The sequence below is a fragment of the Sceloporus undulatus genome, chromosome 3 (genome assembly GCF_019175285.1).
Source record: "Sceloporus undulatus isolate JIND9_A2432 ecotype Alabama chromosome 3, SceUnd_v1.1, whole genome shotgun sequence".
Classification (NCBI taxonomy): Eukaryota; Metazoa; Chordata; class Lepidosauria; order Squamata; family Phrynosomatidae; genus Sceloporus; species Sceloporus undulatus.
In genome coordinates this window covers 63,898,285-63,917,191 of record NC_056524.1, presented here as the reverse complement: position 1 = coordinate 63,917,191, position 18,907 = coordinate 63,898,285, and the positions used below count along the sequence as shown (strand labels likewise).

At 41.4% G+C, this 18,907-nt stretch overlaps 2 protein-coding genes across 9 annotated transcripts in view; one reads left to right on the top strand and one right to left on the bottom strand.

The window, feature by feature from the left end:
- USP16 (ubiquitin specific peptidase 16) overlaps positions 1–11,751 on the bottom strand; it is a 26,944-nt gene extending 15,193 nt beyond the window's left edge. The window contains exons 1-6 of the mRNA XM_042457128.1: positions 11,615–11,751; positions 7,699–7,806; positions 6,098–6,282; positions 5,333–5,436; positions 3,293–3,396; positions 407–591 (exon numbers count right to left, since the gene is read on the bottom strand). Of these exons, the coding sequence (XP_042313062.1) occupies positions 407–591; positions 3,293–3,396; positions 5,333–5,436; positions 6,098–6,282; positions 7,699–7,759 (639 nt within the window). The 5' untranslated portion in view covers positions 7,760–7,806; positions 11,615–11,751. The remainder of the gene's footprint in view (positions 1–406; positions 592–3,292; positions 3,397–5,332; positions 5,437–6,097; positions 6,283–7,698; positions 7,807–11,614) is intronic.
- Positions 11,440–18,907, top strand: RWDD2B (RWD domain containing 2B). Of its 8 annotated transcripts, none has more exons than XM_042457136.1 (5): positions 11,440–11,565; positions 13,966–14,193; positions 14,278–14,345; positions 16,160–16,522; positions 18,601–18,907. In XM_042457136.1, exons 2-5 carry the CDS (start codon positions 13,987–13,989, stop codon positions 18,833–18,835), a joined length of 873 nt encoding a protein of 290 aa, XP_042313070.1. In that variant the 5' UTR covers positions 11,440–11,565; positions 13,966–13,986; the 3' UTR covers positions 18,836–18,907. The 8 variants fall into 8 exon arrangements, with proteins under 8 accessions (XP_042313070.1, XP_042313069.1, XP_042313065.1 ...); XM_042457135.1 differs by having other exon boundaries at positions 11,457–11,576; XM_042457131.1 differs by having other exon boundaries at positions 11,535–11,657.

The window sequence follows — 18,907 nt, the reverse complement described above, 5'->3', positions numbered from 1 at the left end:
GCTGTTATGATAGAAGTGGTGAGGAAGTAGGAAAGTCACATTGTTCAGTCAGTCTCACAGCTTATCTATTGGCCCTATCTGGAGGAAAATACCACTAACCCAATTAATCCTTATCACACACAGCTGCTTAAAGAGAAAAGTCTATATTGTCCATTGAGCTGCCAATTGCACTTTAAACTCTGAAGGATACAACATATACACCAGAGCTTTATTCATGACCTCAAAGATCTAGAAAGTACAAAAATGTGTTTAATGATATACCCAGAACAGCAATGCTACAAAGAGCTTTAAAAACAATAATTAGATCAGAAACAGAAATAAGTAATAGCAGTTCCAATGACTCTTCAGTACAAACAGGAGAACAGATGGACTAGAGATCTGGATATCTCAGCAATTTCTACCTTACCTGCAAAACAGCATTAAAGAAACATGTGTTTCCCAGGTTGCTGAGACCCTTCACTGTCATTTCTGCATTGCCATTTAAGTGAGCCTTGTCTTTGAATAAAAGCTCTTTTTTCTCCTTCTCTTCTTCATTTCTGTGATCTTTTACTTTTTTGTTTTCTACTGGTTTGTCTTCTTCCTCTTTAGACACTAAAAAAAAGCAGTTGATTTTAATTTTAAAATAAATAAGTTCAGATGTGATGTCAATCCAGTCACGGGATGTAGGAATTATAAATGTTACTTAGAGCGGAAAGTGGCATTATGAAACAAAATGCTAAAATTCTGGCTTCAGTCCTGAACCTAGATGCTCAGGTTTCTGCAGTTGCCAGGAGTGCATCTGCACAATTAAAGCTAGTGTGCCAACAGCATCTATTTCTAGGGACATCTTACTTAGCCACTGTGACACATGCCTTAGCTACATCCTGCCTGTACTACTGTAAGGTGTTCTATGTGGGGCTGCCTTTGAAGAATGTTTGGCACAGGTGGGGGGGGGGGGCCGGGGTTTGAAAAAACAGACCAAGGGGGCATGGGCGGCCCCGAAATGCGCTTTGAGTGTTCTTGTTTTTCAGGGAAAACGGGGGGGGGGGGGGGGGGGGGGGGGGGGGGGGGGGAAGAGACCAGCATCTTATGAAACCCATTAGGTTTCAAGAGTGTACCTACAGAAAGTCAAAATGGGAGCACTGCTCAACAAAATTCGAAGTCTTCTCTTCCCAAATGAAAATTTCCTTCACTCCCCAGACTTCTACCATTGAAATAACTTAAAACCTCAGCTGAGCATTTAGAAAGCAAATTTAGGCTTCCAAAGCAAAGGGATAGTCAACATTAGCAAGAGAATGAAAGCACAGCATGCTAAGTGTGAACACTTTTCAGTGTCTCACTCCCTGCAAAGCTAGAAATTTGGAGACTGAAGCAAAATTTTAATGTGGGTGGGCAGTTTGTATGCAGGGGGTATGATGATTTCATTTGTCCCACTCCCCGGTAGCCACCATCCACTTACATTTTCAATATCATAAGAGATCAATTATAAATATACATTAATATTGTTTTTAAACCAGTGATAGGAATCATGTGGCCCACCAAATATTGTTGGACTGCAGGTCCCATCAGCCCTAGCCAGCATAACCTATAGTGAGGAATGACAGGAACTGCAATCCAACAATTTCTGGAGGGCTGCATGATTCCTCAAGAAATTTAGTGGTGTAAAAAAAAATTAATGAAATGCATATGTAGCTATCCTATTATCATAAATTGTATATTAAAGATGGAAATTCCCTGCCTACAATTCCAAAGGCAACCATTTTAATGTGAAACCACAGCTGCCACTACTAAGAAGAAAGCAGGAGAAAGGAGAATATATTCGTAATCAGAAAACGTGTTAGATGATTATGGGACTGGCCATTCTCGTAAACATTTGGATCAGAGAGGAGAGATGGAGGTAAGAGAAATACTGGGAAAACCTTACAATATTAAAAATAGCCTGAGTAGGGTCAACAGACCCGATAATTGATCAAGTTGGAGCTTCCAAGTGTCTGACAGACTACTATTTCTAACTACTGATGTGATCATATTAAATACAAACTCAAGTGCAGTATGAAGTTGTTGTGGTTATTACATGCCTTCAAGCTGAATAGGACTGACTCTGACCCTTTCTTAGGATTTTCATGGCAAAATTAATTCAGAAGATGTTTGACAATGCTTTCCTCTAATGTTGAGAAAATCTGAGCTGCCCAAGCTCACACATTTGATTTCCATGGCTGAGAAGGGAATTGAATTGTGGTCTTCACGAATCCTAAACATTCAAACCACCATACTGTGCTGGTTCTCTCGGCATGTATGAGGTTAGTCACTATTAATTTAAATATATAGTCACTATTAAAGGTTGAGTCTCCCTTATCTGGAATTCTGAAGTCCAAAATATTCTAAAAACCAATTTTTTTCTATGAATGGCTGAGACAGTGACACCTGATGGTTCAACATACACAAACATTGTTTCATGCATAAAACTATCAAATATATTGTATAAAATTACCATCAGCCTATGTATATAAGATGTATAAGGAACATAAATTAATTTTGTGTTTAGACTTGGGTCCCAACTGCAACACATCTCATTATGTACATATATACAATTACTGGTATTCCAAAATCCAAATCAATAAATAAATACAAAATCCAAACATCTCTAGTCCCAAGCATTTTAGATAAGGGAGATTTAACCTGTAATTGCAAATTTACAATTACTTCTTTCTTCTAAAGCAGGGGTAGGCAACCTCTTTGAGCCGGGGGCCGAGTTGCTGTCCCTCAGACAACTGGGGGGCTGAAGCCAAAAAATAAATAATTAAATAATTTTTTAAAAATTTAAATAAATAAAGAAACCGGGACAAATGTAGGACAACATTTTCAAATGGTGGACACTTTTTTAAAAAAAGTGGAGGACATGCAAAAAAATTTGCTGATTTTTAAAAAAATGTTAATATAAATGCATGTTTCTGAGGCGTCTATAGACAATTGCCCCCCTTGCCCCTGCGCGTGAGAGGCCAAAGGCCCCGGCGGCAATCAGCGGCAGGACCGGGCTGGGGCCGGTCCCAAGGCCTCGCTGGGCCGCATCCAGCCCGCGGGCCGCAGGTTGCCTACCCCTGTTCTAAAGGCTTGTGGGCCTATCTGTGTATGCAGCCTATGGATGAAATTTTGCATTTCTGATTAGCAGTTAGAAAATACTATATTTTTAGAATCAGAAAAACAGTAATGCAGTTATTTAAGCTTTAAGCATACTCACTGACTCCTCAAATGTGAGTCAGTAACTAACACACACATTATGAGTAGATTCAAGTCTATTGTTCAAGGAATTTACCTTTATTCTCAATGTTCATAAGAGCTTGCTTCCTAACATAATCCACAAGTTGCCCCAACTGAGTAGAACTATTGTACTGGACCTCATTATCACATAAGTAGCACCTGTTTCAACAAAAAGAAGCAAAGCATATCAGTTAAGCACTCACAGGCTCCTAGGTTAAGTGTGGTTGACATCAATCCAAAGTACAGTTGGCCCTCCATTTCCGCAGCAGATCCATTCCTGACCCCCCGCGAAAACAGAGACTCAAGCATATTCAAGCCCCATAGGCACTAATGAAAATAGCGGAGGTCGCCCCTCCACGGATATTCAAGGTTGCAGATCTCAGATCCGTGAGTTAGGAGGGGCGACTGTATTACGATACTATGGCATGGTATAATAATATATTCACGTTTTAAATAAAGACCTATGACTAATTGTAATGTGACATTTGAAGGCAAAGTTTTTTGCAGGGTTTCTTATATTTTATATTTAAATTCTCATGGGAATGCAGGGTACTCTAGTTTTAATATTTGCATACTTTTTAATGATTTTAAATTGTTTAATGCATTATTTTAAAATGGTGATATTTTAATTGTGGTTTTTTACTATGTTTTTAACTAATTTTAGTGTTTGTGAACCACACACCAGAAGAAAGGCAGTATGTAAATGCAATAATAAATAAACTGTTGATGTGCAGCTGAACTCCTTAGAGGTTCCTTTTAGCTTTGAAATGTAGTATGTTTGATGTCCAGGGGATAAAACTGATGACTATTACTTGAGCTTTCTGGTAGAACAACAATGGACATTAGGAATTCCTTGCTAAATTGTGTTATTTGAGGGGAGATGACCCTAAATGTGACTTATTTTTAAAGTCCAGTAATTAGAACTATATTGGAAGCTAATTTTCTTTGAAGTCCCAAGTAAGCAAACATGGGCTTCTTTGTCCAGCAGACAATATCCACAGCACCCCTCCCCAAAAGCAGTCGCTATAACCCACTGAAAATTAATGTTTTTCAATAAATCAGAGCAATGTGTGCAGCAAACTGTTTATTTTCTACATATCCCAGTGGAATTTGAGCATACCCTACTTTCAGAAAAGCATCTTCTGTACTGAGGATAATAATATAATTAACTTTCATAATAGCTTTTGCAGTGGCATGCCTAGGGTTGATGTCACCCGGTGTGGTCATTCACAGGGGTGTGTAGACTTATAGGAGCAGGACTTCTGGTGCACAACTTCCACTGAGTGCAGGAACACGAGCGCACAGCTGAAGATGCAGTAGCCCCGGACTCCTGGGGAAGGCTAGAAAAGCCCTGCATGCCCTAGGAAAGGGCCTGGGAGCATCCCCAGCCCCCGAGGAGGGCGGGAGAAGCCCTGTGTACTCCAGGAAAGGGCCGGGAAGCAACCGTGGGGTGGGCAGCAGAAGCCCAGCGTGCCCTCAGGGAGCAGGCCCACGGCTGGAGGGAGCCCCATAAACCAGGTCTGCGGCTGAGGGGACACCCCACTGGGTGTCACCCCCTCCTCTCGGGTGTCACCCAGTGCACTCCACACACACCACACACACAGTGATGCTACTGAGCGTCTGTAGTACAGTCCGCCCTTCTCTTACACAGCGGATCCATTAACCCCCCCCCCCCCCGTGTAAGAGAAAATATGTGGATGCTCAAGCCCCATTCAAACGAATGGGGCTCGTGCCCGCGGTGGCGCATGGGGAATGGGATGCGCCACCCGTTGCGCCCCACGCGGCTTTGAGCATATGCTCAAAGCCGCGTATAACGCGAGCGCACTGTACATGATTAAGAAACCCCATATGGGACATTGAGAACTCCACACACAACCTGTGCATTTTGTATACCGTACAAAAGATTACATAATCCTTTTAATAGCCCTGCAGCACATCTCTTTCCATACAATGGCATAGTAAAATGGTGTCCCCTATCTAAAATGGCAAAATCAAGGTTTGCTTTTTGGAATTTTGGGAGGAATATTTTCAAGCCAAGGAAGATTGAACCCATGAATACCAAGGGCTGACTGTACCATAGGACTGACAAACTCACCACACACACCAGTTGTCCAGATTGAGAACCAAACAATGAGGTTCTGATCTTGGTGTTTCATAGTGCTTTAAAGCATGTTTTTCTTGAGAATTTCTGCCACAGCCCTGTAATATTAACAACACAAATATGAAACACACAGGCCTGAATCCTACAACTAACTGCAACTAAAATAGACCCCCTGAATCAACGAGATTAACTTATGTATTGACTCATGATTGAACAACTGATTCAATTGGTCTACTGTAGTCGAGACAAACCAACAGGATTTAGGCCATGCTTAATAACTGTCAATTTGTGATGAAAAGAGTTGCTAATTAAAATAAAAATTGCTTACTCTAGGGAGAGTATCCAATGAGCAAAATTTGTTCATAGTAATCTTAACTGATATATAAAGTCTAGCAGAAAAACTAGTTATTATTCAGCAGTAAGAAAGACTGACATGACAAGGAGGGAAAGTTCTTTGTATTGGTACCCAGTCTGAAGATTCTTAAATGTACACATTTCATGTCTTAACCATCTAACAGAAAGGAAATTGGTATTAACACTAAAATATGTGTATTCCTCCTGATCAAAAGTTATGGTAAGAATTAATCATAGCATGGAAAAGGTACTTTTTGAATTACAAATCTCAGAATATCTAACCAGCATGTCCACTGACTATGCTTGTTTGAATTCTGAAAGTCTGACAGTGCTAGGATTTTGGTACTATTTCCATCAGTCATACATTTTTAAAACTTAGTATGTCTGTTATAGGGGGGAAAATACCCTGTGGCCACATTTTAGACATAACCATATTGATGGTTTGTCTTCTTCTTCTTCTTCTTCAGATTTATCTTGCGTCCCATTGTCCAATTTTTGGCAGTCCTGGCAAGAGCCCCAGTCTACATTCTGCAACACTTTCTTCAGGTGGCCTTGCTCCAAGCCTTTACGAAGGTGTTTGCACACAGGTTCTGTCAAAAAGTTTAAACAAGGTGAGATTCACAGCTAGTGGGTGGAGGTACATTATTTAAAACTCATGTGGTATAGGACTGGATATCTCTAGGGCGAAGTTATCTGCTCACTTGTAAAGCGCCTTGAGAAGGCTTGCCTCTCAGTGATTCCCAAACTCTGGTCCTTCTGGGTACTTCAGCTCCCAGAAACACCAGCCATCTTGGCCAAGGGTCAGGGATTTGGGGAGCTGAAAGACCAGAGTTTGGAAATCACTGAATAGATTCTAAAAGCTATAGATTCTAACCGGTCTTGTAGGGCTTTGAGGGAAACAAAATGAAACAGCTTATATGTACTATACTGATCTCCAAGGAAAAAAGGTGAGGCAGCTGTAATAAGCAATTAGTAATGAAGTACCTGCAGGTAGCAGTAAAGTACTTGCTGGTACTGTCTCACAAATGATTCCACAAGAACTTGTGTAGTTTTTATATCAAAAATGAAAAATCATTGGCTGCCCTGGATACTGCAGGACTATAGCTCCAATCTACAGGCAATGTTGACAGGGGCTAATAAGGGTTAGAAAGCTACATTATCAGGAGGGCCATATTATGCCTAGCCCTGCTTTCTAAAACAGGTAATAAATACTTGCTTGATCTGATGCTTAAACCTTGTTTGTTTTAAAAAGGCATTGCATTTTTTTAAAGTATGCATATATGAAAACCAACATGATTACCTCTTCTTTCTTATCTCCATCCTCCCTAGGCCCACACTGATGCTCTTACAGTATTGTATACAAAGCCCAGACATAGATATTGGATCAGTACTTAAATGAATTGTTTTATTGATTTAGAAAGTAATTTGATAGTCTTTTGGCTACATGAAAATTAACTCTTTTTATGCTCTAAGGCCCGTTACAGACTGTCAAAATAAAGCTGCTTCGGGTCTCTTTGGAGGTATGCTATTTAAATGATGCCTGGGTCCTGAGAGTCCAGAGGTCGCGCCAAAGCCACACTCCATTCCTAAGCACTGGAGTGCAGCTTTGGTGCAGCTTCCGGATTCTTAGGGTGCATGCATCATTTAAACAGCATACCTCCAAAGAGACCCGAAGCAGCTTTATTTTGGCAGTCTGTAACAGGCCTAAGTTGCTTTTATTATTACAGATGGTTTGATGGAGCAGGGATATCACAGTGTTCAAGTGCTTGCTTGAACTCCTGCCTCATGCTCTGTTGTGCAGTAACAAAATAGGCAGGAAGAGTGTGTGTTTTGTATACTAAAAGTATAAATGTTAGTTCCTTTTGAGAAACCAAAAAGTTAAAGACTTGATTTTAATCTAAAGAGGATCACACCTCAGGAGAACTGTGTTCACTGATACATATTGTTCTTCACAGGAACAGTTGCAATAGGGCAGAGACTGACACTGTTTGACTTATAAAACATACCCAGTACATCCGGTAAGTCATCTGGCTGTACATTTCTCCCTTTTGTTCGTTTCTTTCCCATGTTAGAGAACCAAGGTTTTATTTTACATCAAACTACAGTATTATGATCTGCAAGAAAGAAAGAAAAAAATAATCATCACTCTTTATGTCTAAGGAAATTTCAAACTCCAGGAGCAGCTGCTGTTAGCACACATTACACCATGGTATCACAACACTGCTGTGTTATTTCTTCAAGGATCAGAAACCACGGTCACAATGAAATGCCCTGGAACAAATGTTAATAACAGATAGGAATGGAATTCACCTTGCCAATCATATTTTCTTTCTTTCTATATATTATAGACATATAGACAAGAAGGCTCAAAGGGCCATGAAGTCCAACCTCTGGCAGAAAAGTTTATAGAAAGACCTACCCAGGCAGATTACAACCATTTGTTTAGCAGCAAAGTGTTCATTCAAAATATACTGGGAACAGAAAAGTCCTTGAGAGCCCCCATACAGTCTAGCTGTGGATATTATTGGACTTTGACTATAAATAGGCTTGCCATAACCTGGCTGCAACCGGGAACTTCCCGATTTTGGGGGCCCGGGGCCCCTCCCGGCACGGGTGCAGCCCCAAAACCGGGAGCCCCCCGGTTGCAGCCTGGGTTGCTGCGCCCCTGGCAGGCCTCGCTGCCCTCCTCCTCCACCTCGGGGAGGCGGGGAGGAAGAGGAGGGCAGCGAGGTCTGCCTGTGGCGCAGGAGGCAAAGCTGGAGGCGGTGCCTCCCCGCGCGCCCGCGCCACCCTCCTCCTCCGCCCCCTCTCCCCCAGGCCGCGCGGAGGAGGCGAAGGTGGAAGGAGGCAGCATCTCCTCCGCGCAGGGAGGGGGAGAGGAGGTGGGGGAAGGTGGCGCGGGCGCGCGGGGGATTCCCCCGGGATTCCCCCCCCCCGCGAGGCCCTGGATGGGGCTCCGCAATCACGGAGTCCTCCAAGGCCTCGCTAGGGCGAGGCCTTGGACAAGGTTTAAAAATGTAGGACCTTTTTTTAAAATTTCCTAGGCAGGAAACAAAACAAAACAAAAGTCCTACATTTTTAAACTTTGTCCTACATTTCCCCCGTTTTGGAGGTCCCCAGGGATGGCAACCCTAACTATAAAGATCTGAGTTCAAATATGTGCTCAACTAAGAAATCAACCCCGATGCTGGGAAGACAAGGACAAAGCTATCGTATAATCATTATAATCTATATCAAAGAGTTGTTGTATGGATAAAACAGAGTAACCTTGGGTGTACCAGCCTTGCAGATGAAAAGTGGGATATAAATGCAATAAAATAATTTATATTTATGCAAATCACCTATTAATATGCCAGAATATAAACAATGTGACTCTAAAAGCTATGTGATCCATTTAAACTATATTCTAGAACAGCAGGTTAAGCTAGTCTGATGGGAAATCCCAAACTAACCCACAATGTATAATGAAAGAAAGGTGTGGATCTATACATTTTGAGTCTAACCTCAAGAGAACAATACAATAATGTTTCATAATAGCTTTTCTTGCACAAGCCAGTTTTACTGGATTGATAATCTAAGTACTTCAGCATGCTGCTGGCTTGCATTATTTTTTCCTATGTTGCCGGCCTTTTCCCTGCTACATGCTTGTATGTATTTTGCTTTTTTCCCCCCTTATTCCTCCATTAAATGACACATCTGCCTGCATTTTATAGAAATTACAACCTGAGTTTTCTGTACAGTTCCAAAGAAACACATTACCAGTATTAAGTTCACATTAAAAGTTCAGACATTTTGGGCAACCAGATGTCTTAACTGCGTAGAGGGCAGGTCACTGCAAAATGTAGGACATTCAAGAAAAATGTAGGACATTACAAAACAAAAGCTAGAAGCGCTAACATTAATACAGTATAAATTCATGCTTCTTAGTCATGCTCAAAATGCAGGACATTTTGGAATTCCTCATGGACAGAAGGCTGAAATGTAGGACAATGTCCTGGAAAAGGGGGGTGGAGGAAAACATTTACTCTTTCATGTTATACTGAAGGAGGAACAAGCTTGTTTTATGCTGCTCCAGAGAAGATGCAAACTAGAGGAAAAGAGATTCCACCTAAACATTAGGAAGACCTTCATGACAGTAAGAGTCGTTTGACAGTTGAATACTCTCCCTCAGAGTCTCCTTCTTTGGAGGTCTTTAAACAGAGGCTGGATATCCATCTGTTGGGGGTGCTTTGATTGTGAGTTCCTGCATGGCAGAATGGGGTTGGACTGCATGGCCCTTGTGGTCTCTTCCAACTCTACGATTCTATGAACCCTTGAACATTCTTCCTTTCCCTCACCAGGACAGAGAAATTAAGAAGTCAGCAGTCTCAAATACAGGAGTGTACAGCTTTGCTGATCTGGCAAAGCACTCAGTACAAAACTGATACTGCTACTATCTCTTCGTCTGTAAGGGTGCATTTACGCTGCAGAAATGATGCAGCTTGACAGCGCTTTAACTGACATGGCTCCATCCTACAGAATCCTGGGATTTGTAGTTTTGTGAGGCGCCTCAGCACTCTTTGGCAGGGAAAAGCTAAAGGCTTTATAAAACTGTAAATCCCGGGATTCTATAGGATGGAGCTACAGCACTTAAAATGGAGCCAAACTGCACTATTTCTACACTGCAGGCGCACCGTATGCCAAGCAGGCATTTTAGAAACCACAGACAAATGTAAAAAGTCCAGGACATTGTCCTAAACTTCAACCTGAGTGTTTCGAGCTTTTATTTGGTGGTGTCCTCCCTTTTTTCTTGAATGTCCTCCGTTTCACAGCCCTTGTTCCTCCTCGGTAGTGAGGACATATGGTCTCGATGTGTCAAGCTGCATTATTTCCAGGGTGTAGATGCACTTCTAGTAATCGCCATGAGAAGCCAGGAGGGAAGAGGAGAGAAAGTTCCTTTTATAGACTTTAACTCCAGCTTCCTCAGTGTATGTGTGTGTGTATGTATATATTTCAACATATTCATGAGTGCTGTAGCAGTTTTTATGGAGCACTTCTCCTCGAAAGCAGAGAGAAAACGAAAATACATTATTTTTTCCACAGCTGCCTAGTTTTACTTTTGCCCTGCGTCCGCACGGCAGAAATAATCCAGTTTGGGACCACTTTAACCGCCCGGCTCAGTGTGCTAGTCCTAGGAATCGTAGTTTACTCTGTGGGACCAAAGCTCTCTGACAGAGAAAGCTAAATGTTTCACAAAACTACAGTTCCCAGAATTCCCTAACACAGTTAAAAGCAGTCTCAAACTGGACTGTTTCTGCAGTGTGGAGGCAGGCTATGTTAATATATCATACAATCTATAAATAATCCGGTTTGACACTGCTTTAACTGCCCTGGCTGAGCACTAGGGAATCCTGGGAATTATAGTTTGTTGTGGCACCAGATAGCTCTCTTTCTGACAGAGAAGGCAAAATGTCTCACAGAAACTGTAATTCCCAGAATTCTATAGCATTCAGCCATGGCAGTTAAAGCGGTGTCGACCTGGATGATTTCTACAATGTAGATGCAGCCTATATCAATTGAAATATAATATGTATAAAAGTATATAACTATATTATATCCTGTAACAAACAGATATTTAAATATCTTTGCTCTGGTGCCACAACGAACTACACTTCCCAGAATTCCACAACACTGAGCCATGGCAGCGGAAGTGGTACCAAGGCGGATTATTTCTACAGCGCAGCAGCAGCAGCCAATAGAAAGCCGCGTACCTTCCTGAGCGAAGCGGCAACATCCCTCCTGTGACTGGCCACTCTCTACCGCGCGGCCCGCCTATCCTGCCTTTACTGACAGCGGCTGACACTAATAGAAAAGCGTTCCAACGTTTTGCCCAGGCGAGTGAGGGGTAAGAGCCCGGATGCTCTGCGTTCTATCGGGTCTTACCTGCAACGAAGTCCTGAGTACCTGCGTGTTTTACGACACATCAGTGAGTCGGAAGAGGGGCTTTACGGCGGTCCCGTGTCCGCACCAGAGAAGCGGCTGGCGGCCCGTGAGCATAGATATCACGTGGCAGAGCGGCCACTTTTATCGCCAGGAACTTCCGGTCCGTTGGCTGTCGGGAAAGAGAGCTCGCGGGGGGCGGGGACGGAAGCATCCGATGATCACAGACTCAGTAAATATGAGACAGAACTCCCGTAGCCGCGCTTTTGGGTGCGCTTCGGTTGTTGATGGCTGCTTCAGCAATGCAGAAATAATCCAGTTTGACACCACTTTAACTGCCATGCTCCGATGCAATGAAAATCTGGGAATTGTAGTTAGCCTTCCCTGTAGTTTAGCCTTCTCTGTCAGAGAGCTCTGGTGTCAAAACTGACTGTACTTACCCAGAATTCCATAGCATTGTGCCATGACAGTTAAAGTCAATAGAAGCTGGGCCAAAACTAACAAAATGAATTTCAGTAAGGTACTGCACTTAGGCAGGAAAAAATGAAAGGCATAGATATAAGATGGGGATACCTGGTTCAACAGGAGAACTTGTGAAAGGGATCTAGGAGTTCAAATAGAACACAAGTTGAACATGAGTCAACAGTGTGATGCCGCTGCTAAAAAGGCCAATGTGATTCTAGGCTGCATCAATAGAAGCATAGTGTCTGGACTTCAGCTCCCAGAAGCCTCAGCCATGTTGGCCAATAGTATGGGATTCTGAAAGCCAAAGTCCAAAATCCCTTAAAGGACACCGTTTGGGGACGATTCATAGAATTGTAGAGTTGGAAGAGACCACAAACGCATTTCAGTCCAACTCCATTCTGCCATACAGGAAATCACAATCAAAGCATCCCCATTGACAGATGGCCATCCAGCCTCTGCTTAAAGACCGCCAAGAAAGGAGACTCCACTACGCTCCGAGGGAGTTTGTTCCACTGTTGAACAGCCCTTACTGTCAGGAAGTAAGGTCTAGCTCTCCAGACCAAGGGAAGTAATAGTGCCACTGTATTCTGCCTTGGTCAGAACTCACTTGGAATACTTTTGGACACCACAATTCAAAAAGGATGTTGACAAACTGGAGCCTGTCCAAAAAAGGGCCACCAAAATAGTGAACGGTCTGGAAGCCGATGCCTTATGAGGAAGACTTAGGGAGCTGGGATGTTTAGCCCTGAGAAGAGACGATTAAGAGATATGATAGCCCTGTTTAAATATTTGAAGGGATGTCATATTGAAGAGGGAACAAGCCTGCTTTCTGCTGCCCCAGGGACTAGAACACAGAACAGTGGAAGCAAGCTGCAGGAAAAGAGATTCCACCTCAACATTAGGAGGAACTTCCTGACAGTCAGGGCTGTTCAACAGTGGAACACACTCCCTCTGAGTGTAGTGGAGTCTCCTTCTTTGGAGGTTTTTAAACTGAGGCTGGAAGGCCATTTGTCAGGGGTGCTTTGATTTAGAGTTCCTGCATGGCAGAATGAGGTGGGACTGATCTCTTCCAAGTCTTATGATTCTATTTATTTATTTATTTGGAGTATTTATACCCCACACTTTAGCCACAAAGGCTCTCAGAGCAGTTTACAAATGGTTAATTAGATGGTTCCCTGCCCCTCAGGCTTACAATCTAAAAAGACATGACACAAAAGGAGAAGGGAATGGCAGTGAGGAAAGGGAGAACAGGTCCAGCGGTTCTTCTCTCCCTCAGAGGCCTGGACCATGGAGCTGGCCTGCCTATCTCCTTCTGAGGCCAAGGAGGTAACAAACACTTAACCCTATGCAGCAAAAGGACAAACCTTTGCCCTCTATACCCAGTGCAAGAACAAAGTGCAAGTGTACAGAGCAGCACCTGCTGAATCAGGGCTTCAGTCCTGCAAAGGGCCCAGACCACTGAGGGAAGTAGAGGTCCAAGGCAGTGGCAAACACAGCAGCCTCTTCCTTCCTATAGCTCCCTGGTGATCTCTGTGGTCCTTAACCTCTCTGCTGGTTGTTGTTTGGTAAGGCCTCCCTTGAAGTCCAGTTTTTATAGTTCAGCCAGGCCCAGGCAAGGCAGCTGTGCTGGGTGGAGGTCAGTGCCTGTTGAGTGAGGGCTTCAGTCCTGCAAAGAGCAAGTCCTCTGGCAGAAGCAGAGGTCCAAGGCAGTAACGAATACAGCAGCCGCTTCCTTCCTACATTCCCTTCATGGTCTCTGTGGTCCTCAGTCTCTCTCCTGATGGCTCTCCTCTCCCTCAGAATTCAAGAATTAAAATCTAACTATTTATACAGAACTAGAACTAATAGAACATGTAAATATTAACTCTATTTTCCCCCAATTTCTTTAGGAATCTAAAAAAATATCCAAAATGAGCAATTTGGAAGAAGCTGAACAACAGCTTTCTGAATTAGATTTGCTTTCCAGTATGTTTCCTAATGAAGATGAATTTAAGGTGATTGACCAGCTGGCTTTAGCAGAACTGAAAGATCATGTTGAAAAACGTACTTTGGAAGAACCATCTTCAAAAATACAGTTTATGCTTAATTTAGAAGTAGATATTCCCAGTGGAAATAAGGTACTGTCCTGGTGTCCTAAAATAAATCAATATGGCTTTTGAAACTAGAGTTTAAAATATAATTTCTTTAAAATCTCTTTCTAGGTTCCCGTTTCTTTGTTTTGTGTTTTCCCGCTGAAATATCCAACTGTGCTTCCAGAAATCGCTATCAGGTACTGTACTACACATTTTGAAATGGAGAGCTGCAGGCTAAAAGTGGAGATCCTCTGTTTTTGTTTTAAAGTAATATACAGTATGTCCGTGTCATACACAGGTGCACTTTACGCAGATTTCAGCATTTCAGCCGCACGGGGATAAGGGGCAGCGTGTCCCATAGAGAACAATGGGGCATGTGCATGCCACCGTGCCGCTGCGTGCACAAGCCCCATTCATTTAAGTAGGGCTTGAGCATAGGTGGAATTTGCTTTACGCAGGGGAGTCCAGAACGGATCCACCACGTAAAGAAAGGGCGCACTGTATAACATAATGTACACATTTAACCTTTCCTGTGGTGTATAATTATCCAATGACTACAGTCATTATAAATTAAATATATCTGGATCAGAGAAATATACTGGTTTTTGGAGGGTCTAAATTTGCATTTCCAAGTACTTCTAAAAATAAGTGAAGCCAAATAAGTGGTGGATAGTAGTGTAAACTGTAATCAGTTTGTTTTTACCAATCAGCACTATCACCTATACTGAAAAATACATTCTCATTTTTAATTATTTTTTTTAGTGTAGAGATGATATTCTTAAAGCCTTTCTCTCTGACCCACCACAAAAAATTGAATTTATCCTGCCATCTTCTCTAAATAGCAATCTTTTTCTTAAGAGGAAATAATTCTATGACAGATTATTTATGCTCCATAGTTGAAAAAATCCTAGTTTTAGTCATCTTCCCCCCCCCCCCCCCGATTTATATCTTTTCATGCACTTGTAGATATCAAAATAGCAAGTTTTAGCTACAATATATATTCCAACAAAGATTCTGACATTCAGTGCAATCAATGATTTTCTTCATAGGGAAAGGGGAAATTAGATTCTCCATTCTATCATATACATCAACAGGAACTCATATCCACCTGATTAATAAAAAAACAGAATAATAAATTGGCTGGTTCTCACTTATCAGGAAGCATGAGACTGTTTTTCCTATTACCTGTATTATTATTATTTCCATAGTATGCATGCTGTGCTTTCCTTTACTACTGTTATTCATCTGCTCTATAGCCTAAGGGTACAGATAATCAGGGCCTAATTTTACAGAACTGAATAACATCAATGTGTTGTTATAATTCTAATTTTTCAAAAATACAGCTGGCTCTCCATATCCGCGCATTGTTTATCCATGGGTTCAACCATCCACAGCTTGAAAATATTTAAAAAAAGATACAAATTCCCAAAAGCATATTTTGATCTTGCTATTTTATACAAGGGACACTATTATTGTACCATTGTATTTAATGGTACTTGAGCATCCTTGGATTTTGGTATCCAATCCACAGGGGATCCTGGGACCAATCTCCAGTGGATACCAAAGACCCATTGTATGGGGAATGACAAAAAGCAGTTTCCCAGCCTGTTGTCCGAAGCCTAAAGACAAAGACAGTAGTCAGGCTGAAATAAAACAGAAACCATGTTTTCTTAATGACTTTTCCATGCATATGAGAATTCAAAATGACCAGTCTCAGATTTGTGCTTTCCCTCTTACCTCACCTGCATCTTGCATTAGGGCAGGAAGTTTAAAGCTTCCTTTCCAAATGGCAATTTCCTGTTATATATGAATATATGACAGTACGGTTTGATCCTGGTTTGTTTTAGTGAGTAAGTCCTACTTTATTTCAATTTGTTTGCTGTAAACAAGACTTAGCTTTGCATCCATTCATTGAGTAAAGGAGAATCTAGAATCAGTTTTGCATTTCATCTTACAAATGATTTTTACTGTGGCTGTGTTTCAGACTGCACCATTCTTTTTCCCCTTATAGATCTCCATTCATAAGCCGATCGCAACAGGCTCAGTTAAACACGGATCTCATTACATACTTGCAGAAACACTGTATTGGTGAAGTGTGCATTTTAAGTGCCAGAGAATGGATTAAAGATCATGCTGCTGCTCACATCAGCAAGGAACAATTGTCTTCCAGTGTACAGAAATCAGACGTTCAGAAGCCTGAAGATATTTTCACTAGACTCTGGATTTATAGTCATCACATTTATAACAAGCAAAAAAGAAAGAATATAATTGACTGGTCTAAGGAACTCTCTCTCTCTGGATTCAGTATGCCTGGGAAACCAGGTATTATTTGTGTAGAAGGCCCACAGAGTATGTGTGAAGAGTTTTGGGCAAGGTTGGTATTCATATATCATTTATTTAAGATTTGTGAGGTTCTTATTTTGATCGGTTAACTTTACTAATAGTAAATTCCCAAGACTGTAATGTACTATTTCTGTAGATCAGTAATCCTCATTCAGATGTTTACTTTAAAGCTGATTTGAGTTGAGGCCTCTTGGATCAAAATTCACTATACTCAAAGAAGAAAATAACTTTATACTAAAATTCTGTATTATATTGTAAAGCACACAGTTTTTATAATCCAAATTAGAATCTGTAATGATAAAATAGTCACACTGGTCCTTAATTTTTTCTCTCTAAGCAAACTATGGAATTGATGTTTTCTCAGAATTCTTAATATCTTCTTTCCTTACATGTTCTCTGATGTATCAGTTGCTTGTTTTTCCACAGTACAAATGATATAGTAAAGCCAATAAAACATTATAAGTTAGGGTATATTGAAGCAAGAGGATGGCTACTTTTACAGAACCATCCAGGGAGGAAAATGACCCATGCATAATACAGTAGTATTAACAGACATTCCTTAATGTCAAAGTCTAGACTTCACTGTGTGATATTACAACCTAAAATCTTAATGACAGAAGAAGCCTGTTGTTGCAGCAGAAGTTTTTCTTGTGGCATGGTGAGGAAGGCAATATAAGTATTTGTAGGATCTCTAATTTGACAGAAGATGGCTTCTAGAAATAAGGCAGTTTGACACCAGTTTAACTGCCATGTCTCTATCCTACTGAATCCTGGAAAGTGTAGTTTGATGATGTACCAGAGCTCTCTGACAGAGAAGGCTAAATAGCTCTGAAAACAAATCCCAGGATTCCACAGGATGGAAGCATGACAGTTAAACTGGTGTCAAAATGCTTTAGTTCTTTAGTTTGAAAGAGCTGTTTCATCAACAGTCAATCAGTAGGACCATTCAGAAGTTGTTTCATCCCCCCCTTTCACCTCTTTCGAACAATCATGCTTCTCTCCTACACGTCAGACTAACAAGAAGGCATATTGGAATATCGACGCAGGATTGAACATTCTCTAGGGATGTAATGAGTTGGGGTCTGCCACCAGATGGATTTTGTTTGTTGGCAACCAACCTCATGGCCAAATGTTAACAGCTGGGTATAGAAAAAGCTAATTTATATTAATGATTTTGATACTTGTTGCACTAACTTGGCACTTTGAGGCTGGGAAATGGTGTGATTTTTGCTCTGCTGCTAACATACATCGATAGTTCTCATAGCTATGTGAGGGGGGAGGGGGAGAGCTCACATGTGTACACTTTTCTTTTCTTAGCTTTTCAACTGAACCCTAGTTTGAACCGTGCCTGCTGCACATACTGTTTTGTTCTGGAACTAGGTCTAGTCCTACCCTGTCCTATATTGGTGCTGAGCACTGATGCACATTATTGTTATAAGACAAGCCTTATTGGTGAACAACAGATGGTATACAGCAGAGAAACCTGTTTTATGATGGAATCCAATACCCAGTGACAGTAAATGGTAGAACCTAGTGCCTAAACAACTAGTGCTTCCCATTCTAGCAGTGCATGGTAACCCAGTTCACCATTGATGGCCCTGAGCTGTTTTGCATCATCCCGTCCCAGAGGCTGATGGAAGATGGACTCCCAAGGGTATATAGTTTAGAAGCAAGCAAAGAAAATCAAAGTATACAAGGTGAAGTCGAAGGCTTTCATGGCTGGCATTCATAGTTTTTTGTGGGTTTTTTGGGCTATGTGACCATGTTCTAGAAGAGTTTATTCCTGATGTTTCGCCAGCATCTGTGGCTGGCAACTACAGAGAATGCTGGCGTGGAAGAGAGTTGGATATATATCTCCAGTGTGATCCTGGGTAGGGAGGAGTGATTTCCATGTTAATCTGTGTAAATAAATGTAAATAAACATCAGATAACTAACAGTCTGGTTTATATAATCCTTTTCCTTTAATGATAACAAACTGACATAATTTAAATTGCACTGAAAGCTGTGGGGATTAAATTCGTCACAACTAATATTTTCTACTGGATTTAGCAGTAACTTTAGCTGACTTGTTGCATTTTCTGAATCTGCACTACTCTCATTGTATCTAGGCTTAGAAGATTATCATGGCAACGAATTTTAATCCGGCACAGAGAAGATATTTGCTTACAAGGATCTGGAGGTCATATGGAGAAACACAAGAAATTCTCAGCTTTTGAAGAAAAAATATTTGATGCACATGGTGCCAGAGGAAATCACATGGATCTGGGACAATTGTATCATTTTTTACTTGACAGTGGTTGTGGCGATATATTTCAGTTGTACTTTGGAGTTGAAGGACAGTAGGCTATTAAGAAGATGAAAAAAAGAGATTTTCTCTTTTTTTTATAAACCAATAAATGATTGGTAACGATTTTG

Coding starts and splice junctions, on each gene's coding strand:
- RWDD2B (XM_042457131.1), top strand. CDS start 11,589: ATGCTCTGCGTTCTATCGGGTCTTACCTGCAACGAAGTCCTGAGTACC. Junction 14,194..14,277: donor ATATTCCCAGTGGAAATAAG/GTACTGTCCTGG, acceptor ATCTCTTTCTAG/GTTCCCGTTTCTTTGTTTTG. Junction 14,346..16,159: donor CTTCCAGAAATCGCTATCAG/GTACTGTACTAC, acceptor TTCCCCTTATAG/ATCTCCATTCATAAGCCGAT.